General features: G+C 38.2%; 1 protein-coding gene across 4 annotated transcripts in view; it reads left to right on the top strand.

Annotated features, from left to right (window-relative positions):
• Positions 1-26,916, top strand: part of SMPD3 (sphingomyelin phosphodiesterase 3) — a 114,706-nt gene that overhangs the window by 60,990 nt on the left and 26,800 nt on the right. For all 4 annotated transcript variants that reach the window (XM_061344071.1, XM_061344072.1, XM_061344074.1 and 1 more), the window contains exon 2: positions 19,314-20,937. In XM_061344071.1, the coding sequence (XP_061200055.1) occupies positions 19,600-20,937 (1,338 nt within the window). In that variant the 5' untranslated portion in view covers positions 19,314-19,599. The remainder of the gene's footprint in view (positions 1-19,313; positions 20,938-26,916) is intronic.

Here is a 26,916-nt window from a genome sequence, read left to right as displayed (position 1 = left end):
TTATTTGTTGGGAGCTTCTTGCATTTTTTAAATGAAAATAATATTGCTTGCTTATTTATTGTTATTGTTTCACACTGCTTTGCTGTTTGCATTCAAAGGGTTATCTCTTTCTAAGTTCACATCTAATGCCTTCAGGAGACAGGGAAGGAGTAGCTTTAAGTAATCTCTTTGACAACATTTAGTGGTCTGTGCTGACTGCTAACAGAGCTTTCTATTTCCAGTATCTTGAGGTATGATACCACATATAAATTGAGGAATTTCAGCAGACTTAAACAAGCCTTTTCTGGTTAAAAATAAAATCCTCAGAAATTACTGAGAGGCACACTCAAGAACCCTTTTCCTTAGAAGATAAGGGTAAGGATAAGCTGGCCCTAACACTTATGTTTTCCCCCAGTAAGATACAGGAAGAATTTGGAAGCTTTTTTTTTTTTTTTTTCCCTCTTTAAATATTTATTTATTTGTTTTTGTTTATTTTCTTCTTTTTCCTATATTCCCATGTGCAATTAAGATGCTATTCATTTTGAAAGAGGCATATGTACATGATGGTCTGGGCTCTTGTAGCTGAAATGCTAGCTGGTTGTCTGCTGAAAACGTGGTGAATGTGAGGGTTTAGTTTCCTGGGAGGTTGTGACTCAGAGAATGATGCAACTCTACCTCAAGGATCTGATCTGTGTCTGGAAATGCATTTCTAAGTAGCCCTCAAAGATAATTGTAGCTGTTGTGTAGCAGCAGGTAAGCTGCCTGGATAAACCTGTTCTTTCCCTTAGTCTTTAGATCTTCGAACTCATGTTCTTTGGTTTGTAATGACAGTTTGTTTGAGGACTCCAGTATGCATGTTTACAGTGAATAATATTTTAATATTCTGAATGCTTCCAAATGGATCTTTGGGTTGTATGTATTTGCTTCTTTTGTCATAAAATTATTTTGGTGGGTGGCAAAACAATGTAAAATTAAGTAGAGAACAGCATACAATTTTAATGTTAAATAGTTATGGCTACTGTGAGCTACTTTCTGTACGGGCTTTCTCTGTGAACCAAGCATAGCATCTATCATGTAGCCTACATTTGTACTGAGGTAATGATTCTGAAGTTGGAATCAATAAGCTGAGAGAATTAGTCATTATATCAGTATTGTGTCCTTTCCCAGGGAATTCAGTCAGTGGCACCATACACAATTAATTTGAACAACTCTAAGCAGGTTACAGTAGGATCAGGAGCAAGCATATATTCATAACAATGAGGCAACACCTATATTAACTGTTTGGATTAAAATCAGAATTTGAATTAAAATTCAAGTGAGGCCCATTTGCCTTTAACTATTTTTTTTTTAATAGTCAACTGCTGAAGTACATATTGAGGCATTTCATTAACCTTTAAAAGAATGCCTGTAAGTGCATTTGGCTGAGATGTTAATATGCCAGTCATGCTGATGACCTGTTCACAGAAGCTGAATTACCAACTGCATTTGCACTGATCTGTAGATGAAGAGTGCTATTTCAGAACTGAGTGTTGTTCTCAAACCATAACTGTATATACCTCTTTGAATGATAATACAACAAACATGCTGATGAAAATGTGTCAGGTTTTATTGTGATGAGTATGAAACATAGCTTTTCAGATATCTGATGAGAAATCTTACACAGTGAATAATAATTCATCCAAGGTAGACAGTTACGGCACTCCTGAAAGCTTATGGAGCGAGACACAGGGCAAGAAAGCAAGTGATCTCAGTGGGGAAAGCTGCTTGACTAGCGTTGCACAGCTGGTTGTTGCCCAAAAGAATAGAATTGTCTACTCTAAGAGGGTAGCCTGTCATCTGATAAAGTGACTGGCTGCAGGCTCACTAGCTGACACTGGTCTCCTGATCAGTGAGGTGCCTCCCTAACAAGCTGTGCATAAATTCAAGGTTTAGCATAGCACAGATCTCAATCAGGTTGTCAGCTTGGACTGGGAAATTGGACAGTAAATGAGGAGGTGCACAGTGAGGTCCAAGAGTTCACCTGGTGACAGATGACAGATGCAGGAGCAGGAATGTGCTTTGCTTTGTGTTTCTGCCCCAGCTCCTGCTGCTGCACCCCCCTGTCTCAGCTGCTGATGTTGGGCAGTGACAAGAAGGCAAAGGTGGGGCAGCCTATTAATTGGGACCATGGATGGTAGAGAGATACGGGAAACAGTGAGGCATGAAGTTTGTGAATAAGTACTATCTTAGTTGCCATAACCTGGTTGTTACTCTGGTCATTAAGTTTATCCTTCTGGTACAATGAATAAGTAATACAAGTTATTTAGAATTGCAGTGTTAGGCTGCTATGGAGGTCACCCTTTAGTCCTGGCCTGGCAGTTCAGTTAGTTTTCAATTTCATTATTACCACTGCCTCTTCAAGATGAAACCTAGTGACAAGATACTCATTTCTGATTGTGTTGAAAGGTAGGGTTTAAAATCTAGAACTATGTAAAAGTGCTAACTCAGAAGCAGTTGTATGCTATATAACTACAAATAAGGAGAAAATAGATATATCAATAGTACTTAAATATCTGTGTGCATTGAAAGAATCCTGTGAAAGAGAGAATATTAGCCAGAGGAATAAATAAGGCATGTTGTAAGATTCAGGTTTCCTACTGTGTAAATGGCACAGTCTTACGTGTGTGATGATTGTTTTTGTGTAGGTATACCTAACCTGTGCCTGTTTTGAGATTTCCTTAAGATAGTAGTAATAATAGTAATAATAATAACAACAATAATAATAATATAGGTATACTCCTGAAATGAGAAATATAAGTGATTCAAAGGATTTCACTAAGGGGAAAAAAAGATGTGGTTATAGATCATAGGTAAAAGAAATGGGGACAATTATGTCCAAAGCTAGTAAATCACTAAAAACTAGGGCTAACAGATTTGTATCATAAAGCAAAACAGAAAGATAAGTCACACATCCTGCACTGTGATCTCTGTGAGTATTTGATGGGAACATTGCCTAGATTATCCGTTTACAAATACGAGATTTCTTTTTTTTCCATTGAATTAAAGCATAAACTTTCTCCTAGCTTCATCATGTGAAACTGAAATTACAATAGTTAAACCTCATCAGTTTTCAGCTGCCTCATATGAGGCACAATATCAGATAATACTCCTCAGCTGTTCCTCAGCCTCTCTGTGGTTGCTAGAGTTACAGCTGATGACTGCTACCCTGTTGTGCTTCCTAGGAAGTCTCAAGTGTGTTGCTTCAGACAGCGATCAGGTCTTTTATAGGTAACTGGAGAGTTCAGACTGAAGATATCCAGAATACAAATGTGTTTTGTTTTTAAGAACCAGTGTGTATGCTGATGACAGTGATATATTGGTATGTGAGGGTCTGACTACTCAGTGTCTGTCTGGGAAACATGCTGCAGCCTGTAGTTTGTGAATTAGGTTGTAAGGGGTTACAATTTTTACATACAGCAATAACTACTTAATGGTGATAAAGTTCCGTTTTGATTCTTCTGCTGATGGTATTTTAACATGAAGCACTGTGTATTTTGTAAAAGCAAGCAAAGACATAATAAGAGGAGAAGTTACTGAAAGCTCTCTTCTTTTTACGTGATGACTGAAGAAGTTAGCCCACTGAAGTACCAAGTACAAGGCAACCAAGATACCAGTACAGTTGGTAACCAAAGTATGCATGGTTTGTTGATTATTCTGATTAACCCAGAGATGATTCTCTTTCGGGGGGGGGGGGGGGGGTGAGAAAAAAAAGCTTGTTTTATGGTAATTATTTAAAGCATTCAGACACTGAAATCTTATGCTTAAACAGCATGCTGGCACAATGTGATCGGTGGCATTCTAAATTTTCACAATTTAAAATGTGCCATGATCACATTGCCTTCCCAGTACAGCCAGAGGTTTGTGCCAGTTGCTGTGTTGTAGTAACTACTGCAGTAATCACAAGTGGGTCTTTGAGCCAAATGTATGCATCCAGAAGTCGTTTGTTTTCAAATGTCCCATTTTCAGTCAGGAGTACATCCAGAATGGTAAACAGGATGACCAGTCTTCAGATCGGTATACTTCAAAATCTACCACTGAGATCTGTTGGTGTCAGAAAGGATCTGAGTGTATGATTGATGTGGTGATGGGGCTTAAGAGTCATTCCACACAGTGGAATGTAATCACTAAATTAATTTATGAAGCCTTCCATACACTTTCTTGAGTGTAATTTCTTATTTCCATTTGTGGTACTTTATGCTAAAGCCTATAGTTTTATAGATGAGTCTTTAATATGAATCATGCCTATCCATTTAGACTTCAAAAACCCAATGGAATAAGGATTCAGTAATTCACCTTGATGCCTCCTTATGTTTGGACTTGCAGGTGATATGTACAAGCTGTTTTAGTCCTATTTGACTTCTCTGCATATTACTCTCATAGCCTTTCTAATGTTATTGTTTACGTACTTTTTTTTTTAAAATACAATCAAATTAAGGAAGAAATGGTCAGTAACAGGAGATCTTACCTGGAGGATATTATGTCATCTGACACTGTATCTGGGTGACAGAAGCTGGCATTCAGCTACCATGGTATTAACGTAATTTTGAGGTGGCATCACCTTTTGTGTGCAGTGATAAAAGGTACAGTGAATATTTTGCATTCAGTCTTATTCAAGGCCTTTACTCTGGCATTTATTTAAAATATACCACTGGTACTGCTGAGTATTAATCCATGTTTTCAAACATACTGTTTCCGGCATATTCCAAGATTACAAGAGAAGGCCTTGTTTGGGGCCCCAGTGGGAGGTTGCTTAGGAGGTACATGTGTGGGTAGAAGGTCAGAAATAAAAGATTTTTAATTAGTTTTACAATTATTTATGGAGGCTTCTTCCCAGAAAGCCCATAACATTTGTTATTTCAACTGCCCAAATACACCGAGCGCAACACAACAGAGAAATATTTTGGGTTGAACTCTTTCCTTTAAGTTAATCAGCATTCGTGTTTTTAGAGTAATGCAAAGTTTGAGGTTCCTGATCTTTTTTCCTCTGCTAAGTCAAGTTTAGCTTCAAAGTACTTTTTTTCGCATGGCTGTTACCACAAGTAGCTGATGTTTCGTCTGAGACTGACACTGATACAGCTGTCGAGTTCGTATTTAGAATGGCATGCTTGAAAAGCCACAGCCGTGTCCTGAAAAAGGTTTAGTCCTGCCTGAATTACTTGCAAATCAGCTGTGTAGATTTGTGGGTATAAGCTATTGTTGGTGGCCTCAGAAATGAACTTTGAAAAGTGGGTCCTAACTTAAAACCAATTTTTCCTAATTTCCAGGGCAAACTTGTTATATAAATGTAACATATAGATATGTGTTGTATAACTATAGGAAGTAGCTGGTGTAAGTAGCCTACGAGAGGCCCAAGACAGGAAACAAGCCAATACACATTTGCCTGTAGAGATCAATGTTGATTGCAAAAGCAGTTGTTTGCTCAAAAATGGTTCGTCAGAGTTCTTGCAATTGAAAAGAGGGATGAAACTGGTAAAACAAGGCAGCTATTTGGTTTCTGAGAAATAGTCACGAACATAGAATTAGAGCTCTTGTTTGTTGTTGTTCTGCTTTGTTTGTTTTCAGATAATGTTGCAGCACAGAAAATCCTGGGATGTAGAAAAGGAATGATCAGTAAATCTGCATTTAAGTAACAGTTGACTTCAAAGACTGCCTTTCATACTGGAGAAGTATTTTTGGAACATAAATGAATTTGCTTTGAATTTACTTAGTTTGTATTCATACCTCCCTTCTGTCAGTTCCATGTAATTTCATTGATAATGTGTATCAGCTGTGTATTTAAAAACAGTGTAATGATGACATAATTAATATGCCGAACAGCATGTGAAGGAACCTTGACAGGTTTGTGGTTTATCAACATAGTTTTACAAGATTAGGCTGGAGCTCTCAAACCAACCTACATGAGTTGTTTACTTAAACTCTCATAATGCTGAAAATCAAGCTGTGTTATCAGCTAAGCAAGCAGCAAAGTCTACTGTCTTCACTGCTCACCAGTTGGGCCTCTTTGCCTTAGTGGATCCAGTCATAATTCTCCATTAGTTTCAGAATATTAACTGCAGAGAGTAATTTTGATCTTAGCTACAAAATTATTTTTTAAAATGTATACTACAGTCTGATTTACAAAGGAAAAAATACTCATTAGGAAAACTGGAACATGGAACAAAAAAAAAAAAAAACAGAACACAAAATCTTATATGATTACAAGAGGTTTTTATCTTTGGGAGGATGAAATGGCTTTATTTTGCATGTGCTGGTCTTATGACCTTTTACCCAGTAGTATTTCCCATCAAAACAGATCAATAATCCTCTTAAGTAGAATGAATAGTATAACCAGCTGGTGGTACCTGCTTTCAGCATCCTCTGGGAGTTCAGTGCTCTCAGCACAGGCCCTGGCCAGCTTGAAAACAACCTTTAGTACAAAATGCATCAGCAGTATTTAGGAACTTTGTGGTTGTTTTGACTGTAGAGCTGAAGGGTGAATGAATGTGGCCTGTAAATATGCCTCTCTTCCCTAGGAAAAGGTCACTCATTTCAGAGTAACTGTGTAGTTTATGGATTATCCTAGTCCCTGGGTATCTCTTTGACAGTAGTCTCCTACTTGGAGCTAAGGCAGTTATTTCTCTTGATCATATTACAATCAGTTGTCCTTCTGGTGTGGAAAGTGTGATGCTAAACTGCATAGACACAAGTGTGGTTTTGTTACCTGTATCCAAGACACACTGGAATTTGAAATTCTGCTTTGTGTGCTGTACTGTTATAGCTGTATGTCAGTACATGAGGTTTCTGGTCTCTTGATTTATCATCTGAACACATGTAAGTGTTCAGAATTCAGAACAAAAATTAATGTTCTTTTTGTCAATTCCCTTCACTAGAGGTAATCCAGAGGCTTTAAATTTTGCTGGTGAGCTTACTGCAGTAGCTTACTTGCACATAGCAGTAATTATCTGAGATAAAAATCTACTGTACTTTGGCTCCTGTTGATAGTAAAGCTCATTACACCCCCATTATAATTATTACCCTTCTTATGTATACCTCGTTAAACACTTCAAAAGCAGGCATCCAGGGGATGATGTCTTAAGAACCTATTTAAGTGATTAGGATGAATTATGTAAGATACTAACAGTATGTTCCCTCTGCATCACTTCAAATCTTACAAAATTTGGGGTGCATAATAATGAGAATGATATAAAGAATGTGATTTGCTCTAACAGTTCTCTGGTTCCTTTCCAGCATGCACTGCTCCACTGATGCAAATCTACCTCTGGGAGTAGTTCTGTTAAAGGCAATACAGGAGTACAAGCTGTGGGCAACAAGCAGATGGGATCTGTACCTGCAATACTCCAGTAAATGGATGTTCTGTGAAGTGTAGCATAGGCAAGGGCAGTTAGGAGAAGCAGAAATGCAACTAATAGCTAATAAAACTAACTTAAATAAAACAACAAAACAACCCAAACCAGACAGACATTTGCTGTGTCATCACTGAAGTTGTCTAATTCATGAACACTGACATATTTGTATATGACAACTTTAGGTATGTAGTGGTGATAACTCAAACCCAAGGAGATGAAAAGTATCAAGAAACATAGCATTCCATGACTTTACCCCTTGTTCTTTGACAACTGTCCTGTTAAATGCTCGAGAGAATGCAAACTCACATTAGCAATGACTTTTATTTCAGTGCTGAAAAGATTCACTTCCAAGATCACAATCTTCAACATACAGAGGCCTGCTTTTCTAGTAAAGACAATTGAATTTTTTAGGAATGTATTTCTGCTCTACAAAATGACTCTTAAAAATTGAATTCTGTAGTGAATCACAGTGCAAAGTAAGACAAGACTATGTGGGTTTGGATGATGCAGCAAGTCTTTCCAGCTTTAGGCATTGCTGTTAACAATTCTGCTGTGTGGAATGCTGTGCTTCTTAGCACTTTCATAACCCTAATAATTTATACATAATTGTACATGTCTGAGAATGGTCTTTGACAATAATGGACTGTACAGTCTAAGGAATGGAACAAACTTGACAAATACATTGATGCAGGTCTTGTAAAAGCAAAACCTTGTTTAACTTGCCATGTAGAACTGGCTATGTAAATGCTATTAAATCCGATATTTTTGAAGCTAAAATAAGTTGCTTGCATTGTGAATATACATCTGAGATCTGGTGGAAATGAAAAAACAGTAGTGCAGCATTTTGTTTCTCTGACCACATTCTGACCAAATTTTAGTGCACTCTTTTTTTTTTTTTTTTTTTTTTTTTTACTCTGGGATAGCAGTACTGGCTTGCAGTATCTAATTGCTAAACAGTTACAGCAGTAAAGCTTACGGGCCTGAGTAAAAGGCAGCAATGAGAGTGTAGGATGCTTGCTTTGTCTCCAAAATGTGACACTGAGATTAAGTTATCTATATTAGACAGAGGTTTGGAGTCAACACTTCTGGTTCTCTGAAATTTTATTGTTTGGATTGAGATCTTATTCAGACTTGTCTGTAATTCTGGTATATCGGAAATGTCATGCATGAAGTATCATGATCAAGATCTAACCTGGAAATGCCATGCATTTATACACACAGCTTCTAGTTATTTATTAAGTAATAGCTATTTCAATTAAACATTTTGCTTTCAGTCACAGTAAGAAAAATGGTAATTGTTTGATTCAGTAGAAATTTTTAAAAGCATATTAAATATTTAAACAAATTTATTTATGCTGATGGCTGAGAGAGGCATCATCTGCTGGTGATCACATGGGAACACTGCAGGGATTCCTTTTAAATATGTAAATAAACTACCCTGTCCCTCCTGCGCCTTCTGGGTTTAAAACACCTGCTGATTTCATTGTAGTTGCAAGAGTAATTAAAAAATGGGGGTCAGGGATGTAAAATAAATATCTGTAGATTGTTCTGATATTTACAAATGCATGTAATAACAGAAAAAACAAACGGATACTGTATTTTTAAGGAAAATAAAAGTCCACAGAATAGTAAGGTGAGCTTTATATGTACATATGCATAGGGTAGCTGCTCATTTTCACTTGTAGATTGTTTTTTTCCATTTAAATTCTTGACAGGTTCTTTTCTGGTTTACGGTGCTCTCTGATGTAGTGGCACAAGTATTAGAATGTTCTGTATTTAGCATAGTTTCTTCTTTCTTTTCTAAACGTGGACCACTTTCAGTAGCACCACCACAATTTTGATATTTCAGGGTGTTTTACAGATTAAACATAATTTTGTCCAGACTACAAAATGAGATTTCTATTTATTCTTGTTTAAAGATACAAAATCTTTTGAATCAGTAATAATTTCTATCTCCCTCCGACTCCAGATTTTGTGTTCACTTTGTTCTACCAATTCCACCCCCCGAACTCATGCACAAAACCATAGTGATGTATGTGGAATACGAATCTCTAAAACATGGAACCTGAAGAGCTGGATGCACTCAAAAGTGAGACAGATTCTGTTCTGCCAGCAGAAAATTGGGAATTCTTTGGGCAATTTAGTGGAAAGTGCCAGAAACCTGGTACTTAAGAGGGCTGTGTTAGGATAATTCCGAGGATGCTTTGGGACTGAATGTTGCTTCCTGTCCTGTTCCAGGAAGGTTTCCAGAACATCCAGAGCATGTTTCGCATTTTGTCAGGATGGGTTGTGAGGGGAACAGAAAGGACCAGCGCTTTCTGCATACCCTCATGTTTAATAAACAGATTTTTGAAAGTGCTGCCGGGTGTCTACAAATGTGCAGAAGCAGAGTCACGCAGTTAGTACAGTAAGTAGATAGTAAGCAGATCCTTGGGTCTTATTAGGTATAATGTATCGTTCTTCCAGAGGTACACCGTAGAACAAAAAGGAGCATATTACTCCAAACAGTGGAGAGTTTCATAGTTCCAACATGGAATGAGGCTTCCTAGAATAAACCTGCACAAAATCTTTTCTCTGCTTCTTAGGAGTGGTTTTGAGACAAATCACCAAATATTTTATAGGTTTAAATACTTAATTTGTGAGTATTTGAGAGATAAGTAGCTTTGTAATATCTGAGCAAAATTCAGCCATGCTTTATGTAAAGGTGGAAAAAAATGCTTTTTTAGAGCATAAAGTGATTGGATGGTATGTTTAAAAAAATCATACATTGCTAACAATCATACATTGCTAACTGTCTTTGTCTTACTCTGCAAGAAGAAATGCAAATATGAGAAGACTGGTGTGCTTCAGTGCATTACAGTGAAATGGATTTACAAATAAGTAAACTATTTTTGCTTGAATTTGTTACCACATTGGCAAAGTTGAAAGTGAGTTCTGGATTGGCTGGTTGTTTGGGGTTTTTTTGTTTGGTTTTTTGTTTCTTTTTTTTTCCCCGCCCCAGAATGTTAGTACATGCAGATTTGTCTGTTTGAAAACTATGTGACAAAAATACCCAGCCAATCTCAGAACAATTTAACCTTAAAAGCATCTTGATTTTGAATTTGAATTTGAATTTGTCAGAGAGGCTGATATGGTAACATGTTTTCAGGAAAAGTATTTATGTGTTGAGTTTTGAGGAACGCTGATTCTTTTTTGACTATCCACCATACAATTCCAGCTCTGTGAATCCTGGGGAAATACACCTTTGTCAGTAGGGCAGAAACTTGTGAGTTAGGGAGTGAGCTTTCAGGGTTTTCATGAAAACTTAAGTTACAAAGGCTTTAGTTTTTCTATTTTCCATGTGCACAACATGGATAAATGTATTTTAATTTTCTTTATAGAGGTAGCTGTGTATTAATTCAGTTGTGTTGTATTTTAGTTTTCTTTATTTTGAGAACTGTAGGTGAGCTTTCTTTTTTACATAAGAACAGGTATCTATTGGCAGGGATTTGTTTTGGATTTACTATAGGCTAAGAGAACTTTTCCTTTCCAGCTGTTGAGAACCACTTCAGAAGTATAAAAAAACATACCTGCTCTGGGGGAAATTGATTAACTTTATAATTCTATCAAGCCATACTGAACTAACCAGAAGCCTGAAGGCTTAAAGTGCTGCTTGAGAAAGTACAGCTTTTAATTTTGCAGGGAGCCTGTGTCCCCTGATGATTTGTGGCCTAGGCATGGCTGCAGTCAGGCCTTGTGAGGTTTCACATGGTGAAAGGTGAGTAGGAAAAATTTTATGTCCAATTCTGTCTTGGGCACCAAAAGCTGATGTTGTTCCATCTCACTAATATTTGTTAAACAAACTATCTACAAAGATCAGATTTATTTAGCCATTATTCAGTTACTCCAGCTACTGTAAAATAGGAGGCTAAAGCCCACTAAAAGGTGATTTTGTAAATAAAGCCTGTTCCATTTCTATTGTATAAACAGAGCTCAGTGTCACAGATTTGTGAATTTGTGTGCTGCAGTTGTCTCACTACTGAAGTACACCAAATAAGGTCTCAAAATAGAGAGTGTTTAGCTTTCCAGGTACTGAGTGAGATCACCAAGTGGTCAGATGATTTTTTTAATTTTTTGTTTGTTTAAATCTTGCCTGAATAGCAAAGCTTTTTCTGAAAACTTAAAACTGTATGAAGTATATGCTGTTGTTTTCAGCCGCTAGAGGATATGCTCTGAGTTCCATTTCTTACCATTCCTAAGGCCATAAATATGAATTAATGATTTGGCAATATGTGATTGTGTCTCAAAGTTCCCATATGGTATGTATATGCCTAGTCAGCTTATGTTTGCAGGCTGGTATCCATGCACTTGCAACATTGACGCAAACACCAGAATGCACAAAGTTTTGGAGGTGTATTTTAGGATTTGGAGTTGGATTGGTCAGGTTTCTGGGTTTGGATTGGGCCTTCTGGGAGCCATTAGCAGATTTGGTGTGTAGCTCTGTATAGACTGATTGTTTTCTGCAGTACTGAATTCATCTTCAATTTTCCATCTATTTTGAAAGAAAAAAGGGACAAAACTGTCACACTTCTGTGGTTTTCAATTAGTTATAATGTGTTAGATATATTTTTAATATGTGTTTCCATACATTAACATAACTGGATTTATATTTTAAATTTAAAATTTAATCTTATTTAATTTAGGTAGCAGAAAGTGTATGGGTATGGGTTTTGGCCTATGGTTTTTGGGACTACCAAACTGAGATGCTTCTGGAAATGAGAATCTGTTACCATGCCAGAATTAATTGTAAAGCACAGAACAAGTTGTACAATCTCACCATAAGCAAATTTTCTGCTCTGCAATAGAAAAACTCCCATTTAGGTTGAGGAAGTACATGGGATACCATCCCAGCTTGAAGCTTAGCTTGTCTGCTAAGGTGGAGGAGTGGACTAAGAAGGAGACCAGCTACAGCCAATCTGATGTCACATAAACCATATTACTACCTCCCATTCTCTGTGGGCAGGCTGTCACAGAGAGACAGAGCTACTTTTGTCACTGTGGATCGTGTTCCACCATCACAGCTCTGCACTTTACTAAATATGCCCCAGGCTTGAGCTTGTGGGTTTGTATTTGGTTTTGGGTTTTTTCCCCTGTAGACATGTACTTAACTTCTGACATCACTGGTATTCAGTGAGACTTGTAAGCTCACATTTATTAATATATTTTTTACAGGTTAGTTCATTTAGGCTAGACATCTTGTTTATTATGGCTTCCTGCCTGATAACAGCCTATGGACATAAGAGACGTGCTGCAGTCACCAGGCAATGTTTTACTACCTTTTTTAGAAAGACAGAGGAAAGTTTAGGGAGAAACTGGTAAATGAACATGTCAATGGCAAGTGTGCAAAAACACTTTCCTCCTTCCCTTCTCCTTCTAACATCCTTCATGTGAATGGATACTGCTTTTATTCAACACTGTCAGTAATACACTGAACTCAACTTCTCCTATCATAGTGGATCCACATTTTTACTAAGTTTTTCTAGTATTTTCATAAGCTTTAAATTGTTATTAACTGAAGTGAAAGTTAAGGTCAGCCAGTAAACATTGCTTAAAAATCTTTTGCCCTACCTCTTGGAATGCTTCATGGAATGAGGCCTGTACAGGATGACAGGATTTCAGTTAAACATCCAGCTGTGAAGTGATCACAAAAGAACACAGACGTGTCTCCATTAGAGCCACTGGCACCCTGCATCTCTGTAATTACAGTCAAGTAATCAAGCGTGGAAAATAGTTCACGTGTATTTTGGAGCATTTTGTTTTCCAGAAGGTAGGTAGCTGTTCAACTGGCCTATACTTAAAAGCATGAATAATAACAATCAAGGGAAAGAGGCTGAATGAAGAAAGGAAGAATGTTATGAAGTGTGTGCAGGAGCAAAACCAGATGAGACTGTGGAGGAAAGCAGAGGTTAAATTGTGGTTTGTATAATAAGCAAGGAAGAGAGCCTGAGTGAGAATTTTTGGTTCCTTCAGATCTTTGCCTGTTCTCAGTTTCAAACAGGACTTTTTGCTGGTTTGCATGGTGCAGTGGCAGCATTCTTGTAAGCTGTACTTCTCTGCTTCAAATTTCAGTGGCAATAATGAAATAGAGCTAACAGAAAATCTCAACGCAGTCTAAATAAACTGCTTTTCTAGAATCCAGGTTTAGATATGTGCTGCTGTGACTTTTACTGAAGAGCAAGCAATTGTCAGGATTCAAGAAAAACTAGTTTTAATGGATATATGTGAATTATTAAGTGAAGTTACCCATAAAGTAACTTTACAAACCAGTCAATCACTTCAGCAGTTTTATTCTGTTCTTAAGAAAATGAGTGTTCTTGCAGTGATTTACATGTATTTTAAAAATCTGTTCAGATAGTAGTAGCAAATCTGAAGAAATTTGAATTGCTTGGATTTGAAAATGTATTTGAGTTTTCTAAGAAAAGGGAAGTTAGAACTTTTCTGACCATTTCTAGACTGTCCGTGTAACCTTAATATTGTGAAATATGTTGTTTTTTCGTTTGTTCCTCCATTATTTGTTGACTTGTATTGTCCTTTATTTAGTTCACAAGCTATGTTGGAGCTAGGAACATCAGTTTTGATCTATGATGTCTCTAGCGTACTTCTGGGCATAATTATAATAATGAAAATCTTTGAAACCTTTCCTGATGTCTTTGCTATCACTAAAGTTGAGCTGTTCTATGGTGGCACAATAATAGAAAAAAAAGTAAAGATTTTTATTTTTTTTTTTTTTAGCCTTTAAACGTTTAGAAAATTGTTGCTAACATGGGCAGTGGGATTGAGTGTGCCCTCAGCAAGTCTGCCGATGACACCAAGCTGTGTGGTTCGGTCGATATGCTGGAGGGAAGGAATGCCATCCAGAGGGACCTTCACATGCTTGTGAGGTGGGCTGATGCCAACCTCATGAAGTTTAACCATGCCAAGTGCAAGGTCCTACACCTGGGTTGGAGCAATCCCAGGCACAGCTACAGGTTGGGCAGAGAAGAGAAGAGCAGCCCTGCAGAGAAGGACTTGGGGGTGTTGGTTAGTGAGAAACTTAACATGAGCTGGCAGTGTGCGCTTGCAGCCCAGGAAGCCAACTGCATCCTGGGCTGCATCAAAAGGAGTGTGACCAGCAGGTCAAAGGAGGTGATCCTGCTCCTATACTCTGCTCTTGTGAGACCTCACCTGGAGTATTGTGTGCAGTTCTGGTGTCCTCAACATAAAAAGGACATGGAACTGTTGAAACAAGTCCAGAGGAAGGCTGCAAGCATGTTCAGGGGACTGGAGCACCTCCTGTATGAAGCCAGGCTGAGAAAGTTGGGGCTGTTCAGCCTGGAGAAGAGAAGGCTGTGTGGAGACCTCATAGCAGCTTTCCAGTATCTGAAGGGGACCTACAGGGATGCTGGAGAGGGACTCTTCGCTAGGGACTGTAGTGATAAGACAAGGGGTAACGGGTTAAAACTTAAACAGGGGAAGTTTAGATTGGATATAAGGAGGAAATTCTTTCCTGTAAGGGTGGTGAGGCACTGGAATGGGTTGCCCATGGAAGCTGTGAATACTGCATCCCTGGCAGTGTTCAAGGCCAGGTTGGACGAAGCCTTGGGTGAGATGATTTAGTGTGAGGTGTCCCTGCCCATGGCCAGGGGGTTGGAACTTGATGATCTTAAGGTCCTTTCCAACCCTAACTGTTCTATAGTTCTATGATTCTAAAATAATAAAACCAACTAAACCCGACTGCAGTTTACATGTTTGTAGCATACAAAAATATCTGTTTCATTGCAGTGTCTTAAATTCTCCCTTAATGTCTCAAACCCCTATGAATAAAGCACTGGATTACCAAGTAAAACCCCTAATCACAAGGAAATAGGCACTTTAGCTTTAGCCTTCATCTAAACCATTGCATTAGATTAGACATTATTGACGTCATGTTTTCCAAGTTGCAGTTGACTCGTGTGGTATATTGATCTTGCTGGGATAAAATGTGTCTCGTGACTCTCTTAGTTCTCTCTTTTTGGGTGGCTTTGAGGCACTAGCATGCATATGGGATGTAGTTAAGAGACAACAGTAGGGAACTTAGGTTTTGTTCATGTGCATGCTGGTGAGTCCATAACAACTGTGGTAAATTGTGTGATTTCCTTCATCTATGGGATTAATAACATAGGATAATATTTTAATTACAAAGAGTGTTTTTAATTAGGGCCTTGATGTGCCAATGTTTTCTATCTGTAATATGCAGAAACTTAAAGGATATCTAGCTCGTGATTCCCTCCTGTCTTTTCTCCAGCTATCATATTAAAACTTGCTGTGGTACCACAGTTTTTGTACTTATGTGTTCATTAGCTGTGACAATTCTATCAGAATTCATAGAATAAAGTGGATGTAATGCATCTTTGTATTCCCCACTTCAGCTGGCACATCGTCAAAAACTGTCCAGCAAATTCCTGAGTTTCAAAGGTACTATCCCTATTTAAGGCAGAGGAAGTATAGAAGTTACCAGTACAGCCTTGAACCATCATTCAGACCTCAGTGTTTACAAAGAATTACATGCTTGCTACATGTTGTTAAAACAGACCCCAATTTGAACTAATTTGCTTTATGACACTTGTTGCGGTATCTTATCTTGTGAAAGGATTTCTGATTGGATTCATTTTTCTTTTTTACTAATACAATAGCTTTTTGGATCTGCAGTGAGCATAAATTCCTATAATTTAATATGGCCCTGTAATCTGGATAATTGCTTTTGTGAAGCAACTTTAGTTGAGCATCTTATTGTTTGCTGGACAGCAGTTTATCTTGTAGATTATTGATGCTGCAGTCCATAACAGAACCAGCATGAGTGACGTTGGATTGATTATCTTTCTGTACCTTGTCAGATCATCGAGCAAGCATTGACTACTGTATTTACAAAACTGTCACTTGCTGTCACATTTTCCAGGACTTGTAACACCCTGTCATCACATACTTAAAAAAATACTTATCTCTAGAAGACCTAATTAAATGAATTATTACAGATCCATTATAGTTCTGCATTTTTTTCTAGTGTGTTATTTTAAAATAGTAAAAGTCAAATTGATCTTCCAGTCTACAACACAAGTGCAGATTTCACCAGAGACATGGTTAGACTGAAAGCTGGAATACAGTGTTTGCAGCCTGTTCCTCCTTCACTTACTCAAACGACGGTGTTCTGTTCACTCCTAGCACTGTTGGCACCCATGAACTGTTCTGGTCCTCTGATCAATTTTGTGACTAGGCAGGGCTTTTATAACGCATTTTAAGCACCCAACAGAACAGAAAACTTCTTTACATTTTTTTCTTTTCTAATGATAATTACATAATTGGACAGGTTTAAAGTTGTTGGTTGGGTTGTTGGGGTGTTTTGTTTTTTTTTTTTCTATCTGATATGTAGATGCCAAAGTCTCTTGCGCGTTCTTACTAAAAAATCATAAAAATCATTTAGAAAAACAAATCTGCTAGGCTTCCCTCTATTATCAGCATCCTCAAATGCCTTTGGCAATGAGTAAATGCCAAGCATTTGTTATTTGGCACTTGACAAGTCACTCATTTCTTTAAACTCAAACATGTTGCATAAGGTTGTGAAAGTTATGCTAAGTTAATAATTAAAAACTAAAAAAAATCCACCCTCCCTTGATCCAGCCTTTCTGATTTCCATCTAAATATTAACATCAGGGCAAAAATACACAGGACCTTATATCCCATTAAAAGTATTGTCTGTCTGGTATTGGCAGAGGGTGCAGTGGGCTCTGAGCAGTTATAGGGGTGTTATCCTTACACTGTAAGGCTCGTTGCGTGTGGCTGCAGTAACACAGCTTGGTGGTCAGGTTTTGTCCCTCTTTTCCTGATATCAGTCCATGTATGACATTGTTGTCTTGGAAGATGCTACATCAGATCTCTGAGATACAGCTTTCCTTACATGCCCAAGGCTCATGCAAGTTAAAAGCAGCTTTCTGTTGTGGAGCTGCCATCCTTTCTGATGCATCTGTTTACTGACTTTCCTTCTCTCTAGTATTTGATAACAACTATTTGGTTTTGCTTTTGAAAGCCTGCATAATCTTGACTCCACGCAACCTGATTTTTCTTATTCTGCTTTAGAATTTGATTCCTGTCCCCAGTCAGGTTTTGTTATGAGCCTCTGTCACCACCTTAGTAGATTTTTCAGACTAACACTTGCTTGCCCAGAGGTTGCTTTTCTCTTCTGGGAAGAAATATCTGTAAAACTATCTCATCCTCATTTGTTCCTGTATTAAAATTCTTCCTTGCCATGGTGCCTACCAAAAAGGGATGGCTGCAAATCTGGTGTGCTGTGACTACTCTTAGTCCTGCTGATCAGGAATCTAGACTGAGGAGAGAATTTTCTTATTGTTAATAAGCAACAAATGGGTGTGGTAAGAAGAGGGCTGCTTAAGCGATGTATTCTAATGCCTTCCGTACTGCTTCTGACTTTTATAGTATTCAATGTGTCACAGTCTGGTACTGCATGTGTACCACAACTAGAAATATGCTGACAGTAGGACATTAATCAGTTGCAAGGGCTGTTTGAAGAAGCAGAAGTCTTAAAGGTGAGAGAAAACTGAAAAATTCCATTTTTATTCTGATTCTCAGGTGAATTTCTCTGTAAAACAGTATTTCTCTCCTATGTCTCATGTCACTATTTTATTTAGTGTTAGATAGAAACAGAAATGCCCTTCTGTCTTTGGGTGCACTGCAGAATGTTTTAAATTACATACCAAACTACTATTCCCTTAAGTTTGTCTTCTTGAGGGCTGCAAACTTTAATTGAACTTGTGCTAATAAATACATGCGTATGTAATTTTAATCTCTCCAAGATGTCAAAACTGAAGACAGGTTTTGAAGCATGGTCCGGTGTACTTTTGCTTACTTGGTGAATGGTTAATCATGGCAATTTCTAAATACCTCAGGTGATGATTTCCCAACTGTTAAGACAACTTTTGAAAGACATCATATGTCTTCATAGGGAAGATATGAAACTGTTTTTCTGATTTGATATATTCAATTTATATTGTTTCCTTCAAAGATGAAAAATGGAATTAAAACCAATAATGCTAATTATGATTAATTTATATTTTGCTTTAGTATGTGTAAAAAACGTGTAATAGGAGATCGTAGGGTGAGGTGTCCTTGCCCATGGCAGAGGGGTTGGAACCAGATGATCTTAAGGTCCTTTCCAACTTAAACCATTCTATGATTCTATGGTCATATCAGGAGTTTTTGTGGGCTGTAGCTGAATGAAATTGGACTGCAGCTTGAAATAGGTAACGAGTATTAAATATCTAAATATTAATGAGAAGTAGTTTGACTTACTGTTTTCAGTAAACTGAAAAATAAAAATTTGAAACCATATTTAATCATATGAAGAGTATTTAAAGTGATTTAGATCAGCCAGTTTTGTTTAAAGGTGCAGCAATGTAAATTATATTTTATAGCAAACAAATGGGTTTTGCTCTTAAATAGAAGGTGCCTGGCAATTCAAGCAAATTAACTTCAGCGATAGAATACAAGATATAACAGTCTTCTAGAGCAGCCTAGAGAGAACTTCTAACCACCCTGTGCAAAGGTTCTGAAAACAGCTAATATAAATAAACAGAAATATTAGTGGAAATGGATTATAAAATAAACTCCAAATTATATTTCTTGATGTAAGGCCTAAAATTCATAATAGAAATGTGTTTTGTGACATCACTAGTGATGGGCATTAATGGTCAATGTACTGCTTTCATTTGCAGAATACCAGTCTTCTGTGGTTGGACTTGCCCTAGATCCCTACTCCAATCAAAACCACCAAATCAAACGAAAAACAAAGCAATATTTTAGACTATAAGGCAAGAATGATAAGAATAAATCTTTAAAATTTCAGTAACTGTTACATATGTTTTGTCTCTCTTGTTCTTACAGATTTCCTTTTTGCCTCGAGAGTGTTCTGTTATGGCAGCTTCCAGTGAACAATGACATCCTCTGACAAACCTAGATGCCAAAAAGCCAGATGAAAACAGTGGCCTTGTTTCATTTTTACTTCAACACAGTGAAATGGTGCTCTTAAAGTTTTGCAACTGACTCACTGGAAAAAAAACAAACTCCTGACTGGACCTTTTTCCCCAGAACCTCTCCCAGTGTTCTTATGGATGCTTGACCTAGTGACATCATGTAGTAGGCCCTGAAGTGTTGTCATAATTAAGTTGCAATGGTTTTATACACTTCCCCATTTCCCAACAGCTTTCTGTCAGTTCTACATTCTTTTTCCTGGGGCCTGATTTTCCCATGTTACTGGTTAGCAGATAGGCTTGTGGCCTCTTTTGTTCCAACCACCTATGAAAAACGTCAAAGAGCAGATGATCCATGCTATTTTCATGCCCTCTGCATCATTATTACCACTCCCATCTACTTGGCACTGTTAGTAGCCTCTCTTCCTTTTGCTCTGATTGGCTTTCTGTTATGGTCCCCGCTCCAGTCAGCCAGAAGACCATATATCTACTCCAGACTAGAAGACAAGAACCATGCCAATGGAGCCACACTGCTTACTGAATGGAAGGCTGCAGGGAGTGGGAAGAGCTTCTGCTTTGGCAGTGCTAATGTTTGCCTGCTGCCAGATTCTCTGGCAAGATTTAATAATGTTTTCAATACACAGGCTAGGGCTAAAGAGATTGGCCGGAGAATACGAAATGGGGCGAGCAGACCACAGATCAAAATATACATAGATTCTCCTACCAACACTTCCATCAGTGCAGCAAGTTTTAGCAGCTTGGTCTCCCCCCAGGGTGGAGATAGCACTAATCATACGTTTAATCCTAGCATGAAAAGGACAACATCAATGGAGTATAAAGGAGATAATTCTAGCTCAAACAATGGTGAGGATAGTAGAGAAGATAAGGGCAGAACCAGAGAGCCAAATGAGGGAGAAGAAAACTCTTGCATTGTCCGCATAAATGGAGAGGATAATGGCCACATGTCAGATACAGAAACAGATGCTGTCAATGGCCAGGCTCATGCCAGTGGCCCAGCAGAGCCCTTGCTGGAAGGTGATGCAGAGATCTCAGAAACACCTAACCACAAACAGAAGGAAGGAGATTCTGGGAGTTTAGACAGCTGCTCTGCCTCGCGAGAGTCCTTAGTTAAAGTTCGTGTTGGGGATGGTACAGTGGACCAAAGCACTGTTAACAACAAGCTCCTCTACAAAGCTTCAATCATGAAGAAGACTTCAGTGCGGAAAAAGAAGCATACAGATGAGACCTTTGATCATGAGATCTCTGCTTTCTTCCCTGCCAACTTGGACTTTCTGTGTTTGCAGGAAGTGTTTGACAAAAGAGCTGCAGAGAAATTGAAAGAGCAGCTTCATCACTATTTTGAATACATTGTCTATGATGTTGGGGTCTACAGTTGCCACAGCTGCTGTAGCTTTAAGTTTGTGAACAGTGGTCTGCTTTTTGCCAGCCGCTATCCTGTTATGGATGCTGCCTATCACTGTTACCCCAATGGAAGAGGGACAGACTCCTTGGCTTCCAAGGGAGCCTTGTTTCTCAAGGTAAGAGCCTTTTTTAAATACTGACCCTGTTTATGGGACAAGTTATAAAGTACGTTGTTCTCTCTCTATCATTTCTATTGGAGTTCAGAGAGGCACTGTTCAGATCTAGATTACCTGATATAATTTATGTAATAGGTTTTGTGGCCTAGATACTGTGCTGAAGTGATGGATATGTGCATGAGATAATGAGGGACTTTTGGAGGTAGAACTTGGATATCAGTTCAGTTGTCAAAATTTGAAGTAGTTTTCATGTAATTTTAGTCTCTTTTTTTACAGAATCCTCTTTAATAAAATGCACAGATTCTAAGCCTTATAACACCAGTATTGAACAATGAGTATTATTACTGTTGGAAACCAGCTTATGCAACGTATATGTTTATGTGGAAACCAAAAGACAATTGAAAGTCTAAATGCCAATAGTCTAAAACTGAAAGAATTACAATGAAATATATGTCTGTTCCTCTTTCTTGGTTGTGAAAGAATTGTTAAGGAGAAATACAAAGAAGAGTAAATGAGACAAAAAATGCAACAATCTCATCGAATACTGGTTTTCATATTTTGTGACTTTTATCACAGTTTGAACTGGGTTTCACTAATTAAAACCAGATATTTTTTTTTTTTTGCTACTGCTAGCAAAATATATCAGGTGCTCCCACTGTATGTACTTTCTGGAGTATATGCTGATGAGTTCTCAACAAAAAGCTATCAACAGCCATTCAGAATATGGATTGTTAATAAGGATCAGGGGGGTCTGTACCCACATTGTTTGTAATATGTAAAGAAGGCAAAACCTGTTGGTACTGTGGCTTGCATAAAGAAAGCAAATATTAGAATCAGCAGTCTGATGATAGTTCAGTATTTCATTTACATTTGACATAAACAAAAGCCTATCCATATCTAAATATAAGTTTCCAAAAATTGGGTCTAAGCGTTCTATAGTGTACTTTTACATGCTGTTTATAAACAGCTGAAGTTTGTTTTTTTCATCATAAAGGGCAAAATCTGAAGATACATGTTGTGCACGGTAAACATTACCAGGGTCACACGGACTGCCCTTCAACATATGCATTTATTAGGGATTAAGAGATTAAAACCAATCTGCTTTCAGCTGCCCATTGCTGAGTCATTGTTTTGCTCCCCTGCCAGGCAGGGCAGACTTCAGTGTTTCCATTTCTCTTGTAGGAAATTAAGCCTCTTTTCAAAATTCCACTGGGATGGTGAGCTTAATTATGGATTTGAGTTGTTAAATAATGTTACCCTTGAGCAGGGAATAGGGACCAATTATTATGAAGATTTGAAGACAATTACATTATTTTAAATATGACAGAATTCTGGCCCTGTTGAAAGTCCATTTTTCCACGTCTGTGTCGTTCTGGCATTCTGTACTTTATATCTAAAATATTTTTTCTGAGTTAAGTTTGTTCTGATGTGAAGTGCCTTTGTCTTAATTGTACAGTAAGTGAGCATTGGTTATTTCTTTCACACACACACAAAGTAGGAATTACCTATTAAATTTTAGCTTTGAAACAAAATAGGTTTGAAGGTTTTCTTGATGTAGTGCTTCATGAACAGCTGAGGATATGTGGGTTCCAGAGACAAATGCTACAGTAAGTTAGAGTCAGCTTTGTTTTTTCAAGTCGGTGAGAAGCAGTCTATTAACTGCAGAAGTCTCCAGGTCTTACACTGGGATAACAGTGAGCCAGCAAAGTGTATCCTAATTGTGGCTGAAGGTGTTGTTCTAGCCAGTCCTCTGCCCTTCCAAATGGACAGCTTCTATCACTGCTTTTAGACACTTCTTTAGATTTTATATGTATCTATCTCATGTAATGCAGTCCTACATCTGAGTTCATCTCAGTGTGGTTTCAAAGATAGTAACACAGCCTTGCAGAGCAGAAGTCTCCTAATTGCTTTCCATTTGAAAGTGGTGTAGAGTTAGGCCTCTGTCTTGTGCAAACTCCATGTGGAAAGCATAGCGTTCCTTTTCCTGAAGTAGCAGAGACATCAATTGAGCTTTGTTTTGGAAGTGTGCTTACGAAGCTGCTCCCCTTGCACATGTTCCATCCCTGTGTAAAGTTCCATCTCTTGCTGTTTATGTTTAAAAACATAAGAGTGAGGGGAGAAGGTGTGCATATTTTGAAAATATGGATAAAATCACTGAATGTTTACACTCATTGGGAGGACAAAGCCTGTATTCAAATCTTTATGAACCTCAGGAAAGACCTAACAGCCAGACTCAGAAGAATATTCATAGAAAGAAACTGGCACTCATTAAAGAGTACAGTTTGTCTCCTTACTACAAATACAACTGATAAGGAAATAAATTAAAGGTCTCGGAATAAAACATTTAATGGAAGTTGTGTTATTTTGAACAAAAAGGCAAAACTGTTTTCAGGAGTTGTGTCACAGAACAGATCCCTACTGCCAAGGTACAATGGTTTCACACATTTTTTCCTTTCAGAATAGGTTCAGTTTCCAGTGAAGAGGAAATTACTTTTCCATTGCCTCCCTCTTCTCTGCCCTGCCTTCACCATCTAGATTGTTAAGTTCAGGTGGAGATTTGGAAGGATTTGAGAGATTTGCTTAGTCATACAGAGTTATTTTACCCAAGAGACTTCCAGAGCTCAAGGATTATGATTAGTAGCAGTAATAATAATCAGCTCTTATGTACAGCTATTAAGAAGGACATAGAGCTGTTGGAGCAAGTCTAAAGGAGGCCACAAGGATGATCAGGGGCTGGAGCACCTCCTGTATGAAGCCAGGCTGAGAAAGTTGGGGCTGTTCAGCCTGGAGAAGAGAAGGCTGCGTGAAGACCTCATAGGAGCCTTCCAGTATCTGAAGGGGGCCTACAAAGATGTCAGAGGGGGACTCTTCATCAGGGACTGTAGTGATAGGAAAAGGGGTGATGGGTTTAAACATAAACAGGGGAAGTTCAGGTTAGACAGAAAGAAGAAGCTGTGAGTAGCTATTGTGTAAAGGCCATTTTTTCTGCATAAATGGAGGACTAAGCTGCATTCAGCACTTTGATCTCTTCAGACTCCAGCAATGTTTCTGTTGCCAATCTGAGGGTCTAATTCAGATTTAGAAGGACACAATCACATTAAAAACAGATTCTAAGAAGGGGGGAAATGTCACTTGCACCTAAGTGACATTTTCATGTGTCTGGAGTGTTAAACCACTGTTACAAGTCGCTGCTGAAGACACAGAGGAGGAGTTAGCAGATGCATAAATCAGCCAGTCCATTTTCATACTTTGGCAGCCCGGGCCCTTGGGAGACTTTGGTGTGACTCTGTTCTAGCATTGCATGTCACATTAATTTAAAATGCTCTACAAAAAAAACCCTTGATTCTGCTGTGTAGAGTTTATAACTCCAATTGTCTCTTACTGCTGCTCTGCTATAGGGAGAGATGAGGGAAGTGAGACTGACATATGCTGTCTTGTGCTGGTGATGCCAACTAAGGAGCTGGCTTGTATGTCTCTGTACATAAAGTGATGCAGGTTGCAGTGTTCTTGGTTACTCTGCAGCTGTTGGTTTGACACACTCATGATTTTAATACACAGTGGTTTGATGAATTTAAAGGCAGTTTGAAAATATAAGTCCCTTTCAGAAACTGGATGATGATTGTGCAGTCAAATCTAGTTTAAAAGGTATCAGTGAGTGCTGAGCAAAAAGTGTAATGCACCACCTGTTTGTAATTTACCAGGCAGCTTCAAAATGTCAACATTCATCTCTAGATTGAAGGATTAGTATGTAGCCTTCGTCATGCTGTCTTTCAGGGACATTGTGTAAGGGTTAGGGCAGTAGTGCAATAAAACCAGAAAACATCCTTAACTTGGGAGACTCCTTAACTGAAGGGCTTGACAGTATTTTTCCAGATGTATCAATCTAATAAAAAATGGATACATCCAATGATACTTTAAAGATTCATCTGGCCAGGGTGCTGGAACATCTAGTCTAGGCAAAGTCATGCTTTGTTCACAAAGGTTGGACCAGATGATCCCTGATGTCCCTTCCAACCTGGGATTCTGTCCTTCTATGAATAAAAACTGTCACTTGTGCTGACAAATTATGCCTCTCTCTTATCATTAAACTGAAATGGCTGTAACATAAACCTGTGCCATATAACATGTAAATGCATCCTTGGGGTGGGGAGCCCAGAATGCCTGTTAAGTGAGGAAAGGTTTTGGAATGAGAGTGGAATATATGGAAGTATTTTGAGTAGATGGCTGTTCTTCCTACCATTCTTAGTAGGAAATTATTCTGGGTTTTGGCATCTGCCAAGAATTTTAGCAAAAATAAAAATTGCTTAAAACAGAATTATGTGAACATAAGACCAAAACCACAGTCTGATGTGCATCGTTTGAACAGCTAGTAGTATTCTAACAAAACCAAAAGGAATCAAAAGGAAAAAATGTCTTGTGGGTTTTGCTAAATTTCTGAAAGAACTTGTGTTTAATTGATATTAGTTCTTAAGCTTATTAACAGATTTACTTTTCAAATTCTGTGAGAATTAATGCTGTTCTCAGGGACCACAGTAATTGTGCGGAAAACATGCTATTATTCATTGCTTAAAGGAAACCTAGCAACCTTTGCTTTATATGCAAAGCTCAACTTCATTTTCAAAAGAGCTGGTCTGGTGGTAGCAGAGGGGGAAAGGAGCAGGAGCTCTGACTGGAAACCTGCTGTGAAGCATGGTTTTTACTGTTTGCTGCTCTCAAGGTGCCTGCTTTGAAAGATAAAATGAGGGTTCCCTGAACCAATCTCTGAGTCTCCTTTTTGATGCTGCTGATACAGATGCAGGTTGCTTGGGCAGTTAAGCTGCCTTTACTGTCCCATGCCACTTTGTGTGTGTTGTGGCTGTGAGTGAAGGGGGAGCTTCAGCTCCACAATTGCACAAGATACCAAGGGGACGTTATTTTACCCAAAGATTATGGAGAAAAGGGGAATGCCTGTTTTCTGACCTCAGTATAAGATCACCCAGCAATTCCAGTAATTAGATATTTCTTGTCCTTGATCAGTTGTTCAGAATCTACAGTTAACCCAGGACATATAAAAGAAATGTCTAGTGCTGTTCATGAATTTGTTTAGATAACTTTAAAGCTGTGCTGTTTCAACCACGAGGGTAACCTAAACATTTCCCGCATGTTCAGTTTCTGCTATAAAATGTTAATGCAGGAACTGGATAGAGTCCAATGAACTGCCTGAGACCCTTTTTTTTAAAAACAAGACCTTCCCATGGCACTGTACCATGTTCCTTCACTCGATGTAGTTAATATTCTTAATCAGTCTTTTTCTTCTTCATTAATGGGGACAAATTAAAACTGCTGTGCAGAATGAAATAAGGGTTTGAGAGAATTAGATGTGGGCTTCTTCCTCTTCAGAAGAGGAAGAGCCCTTCATTTGTGGTACCAATTTCCAGCCACTTTCCCTCACATATAAGCTTTAAGGAAGCTTTGCCAAATAACTGATTCTCTGAATTCATGGAACAGTGATTGATGTTATGTGGGAGATGGGGAAAAACAGAATCCTAAACTAATCAAGTGCAAACGTGGCTACAAAGGGTTTCAGTACACCAAACCAAATTTTAAGCTGACCTCTGTAATATTTTAAATTTCTTTATTTAGCATGCCTAAATAATATACGTATAATAAAAAATTAGTAATTTAACTAATGCAGCTTTTTTAGAAGCTGCTACATATCTCTGAAGGCAAAAGGCACAACCTGTCAAAGTACCAAAAATAAGATAGACCTTTTACACTATGCTAACCAGAAAGCTACTACAAAAAACACAAAGTACAGGAAAAAAATACATCTTTCTTGGATGTTACCACTAATCCAATTCATCCTGGTGTGTCAGGAAGGTTTGAACTGTGAATATGAGCAGTTTCAGTTTTTCTCGGCATCTTAACACTAACAGGAGCAAGCTCTCAGGCCCGCAGCTGGGCTGGTTCTTCCAGTTAGCTTCTTGGTGCTGACTCTCA

This window comes from Neopsephotus bourkii, unplaced genomic scaffold (genome assembly GCF_033783945.1).
Source record: "Neopsephotus bourkii isolate Nb327-2 ecotype Australia unplaced genomic scaffold, CSIRO-AGI_Nbou_v1 NB_1863, whole genome shotgun sequence".
In the NCBI taxonomy this organism is placed as follows: domain Eukaryota; kingdom Metazoa; phylum Chordata; class Aves; order Psittaciformes; family Psittacidae; genus Neopsephotus; species Neopsephotus bourkii.
Note: the sequence above shows the minus strand (reverse complement) of the source record. Positions and strands in the feature narration are given on the sequence as shown.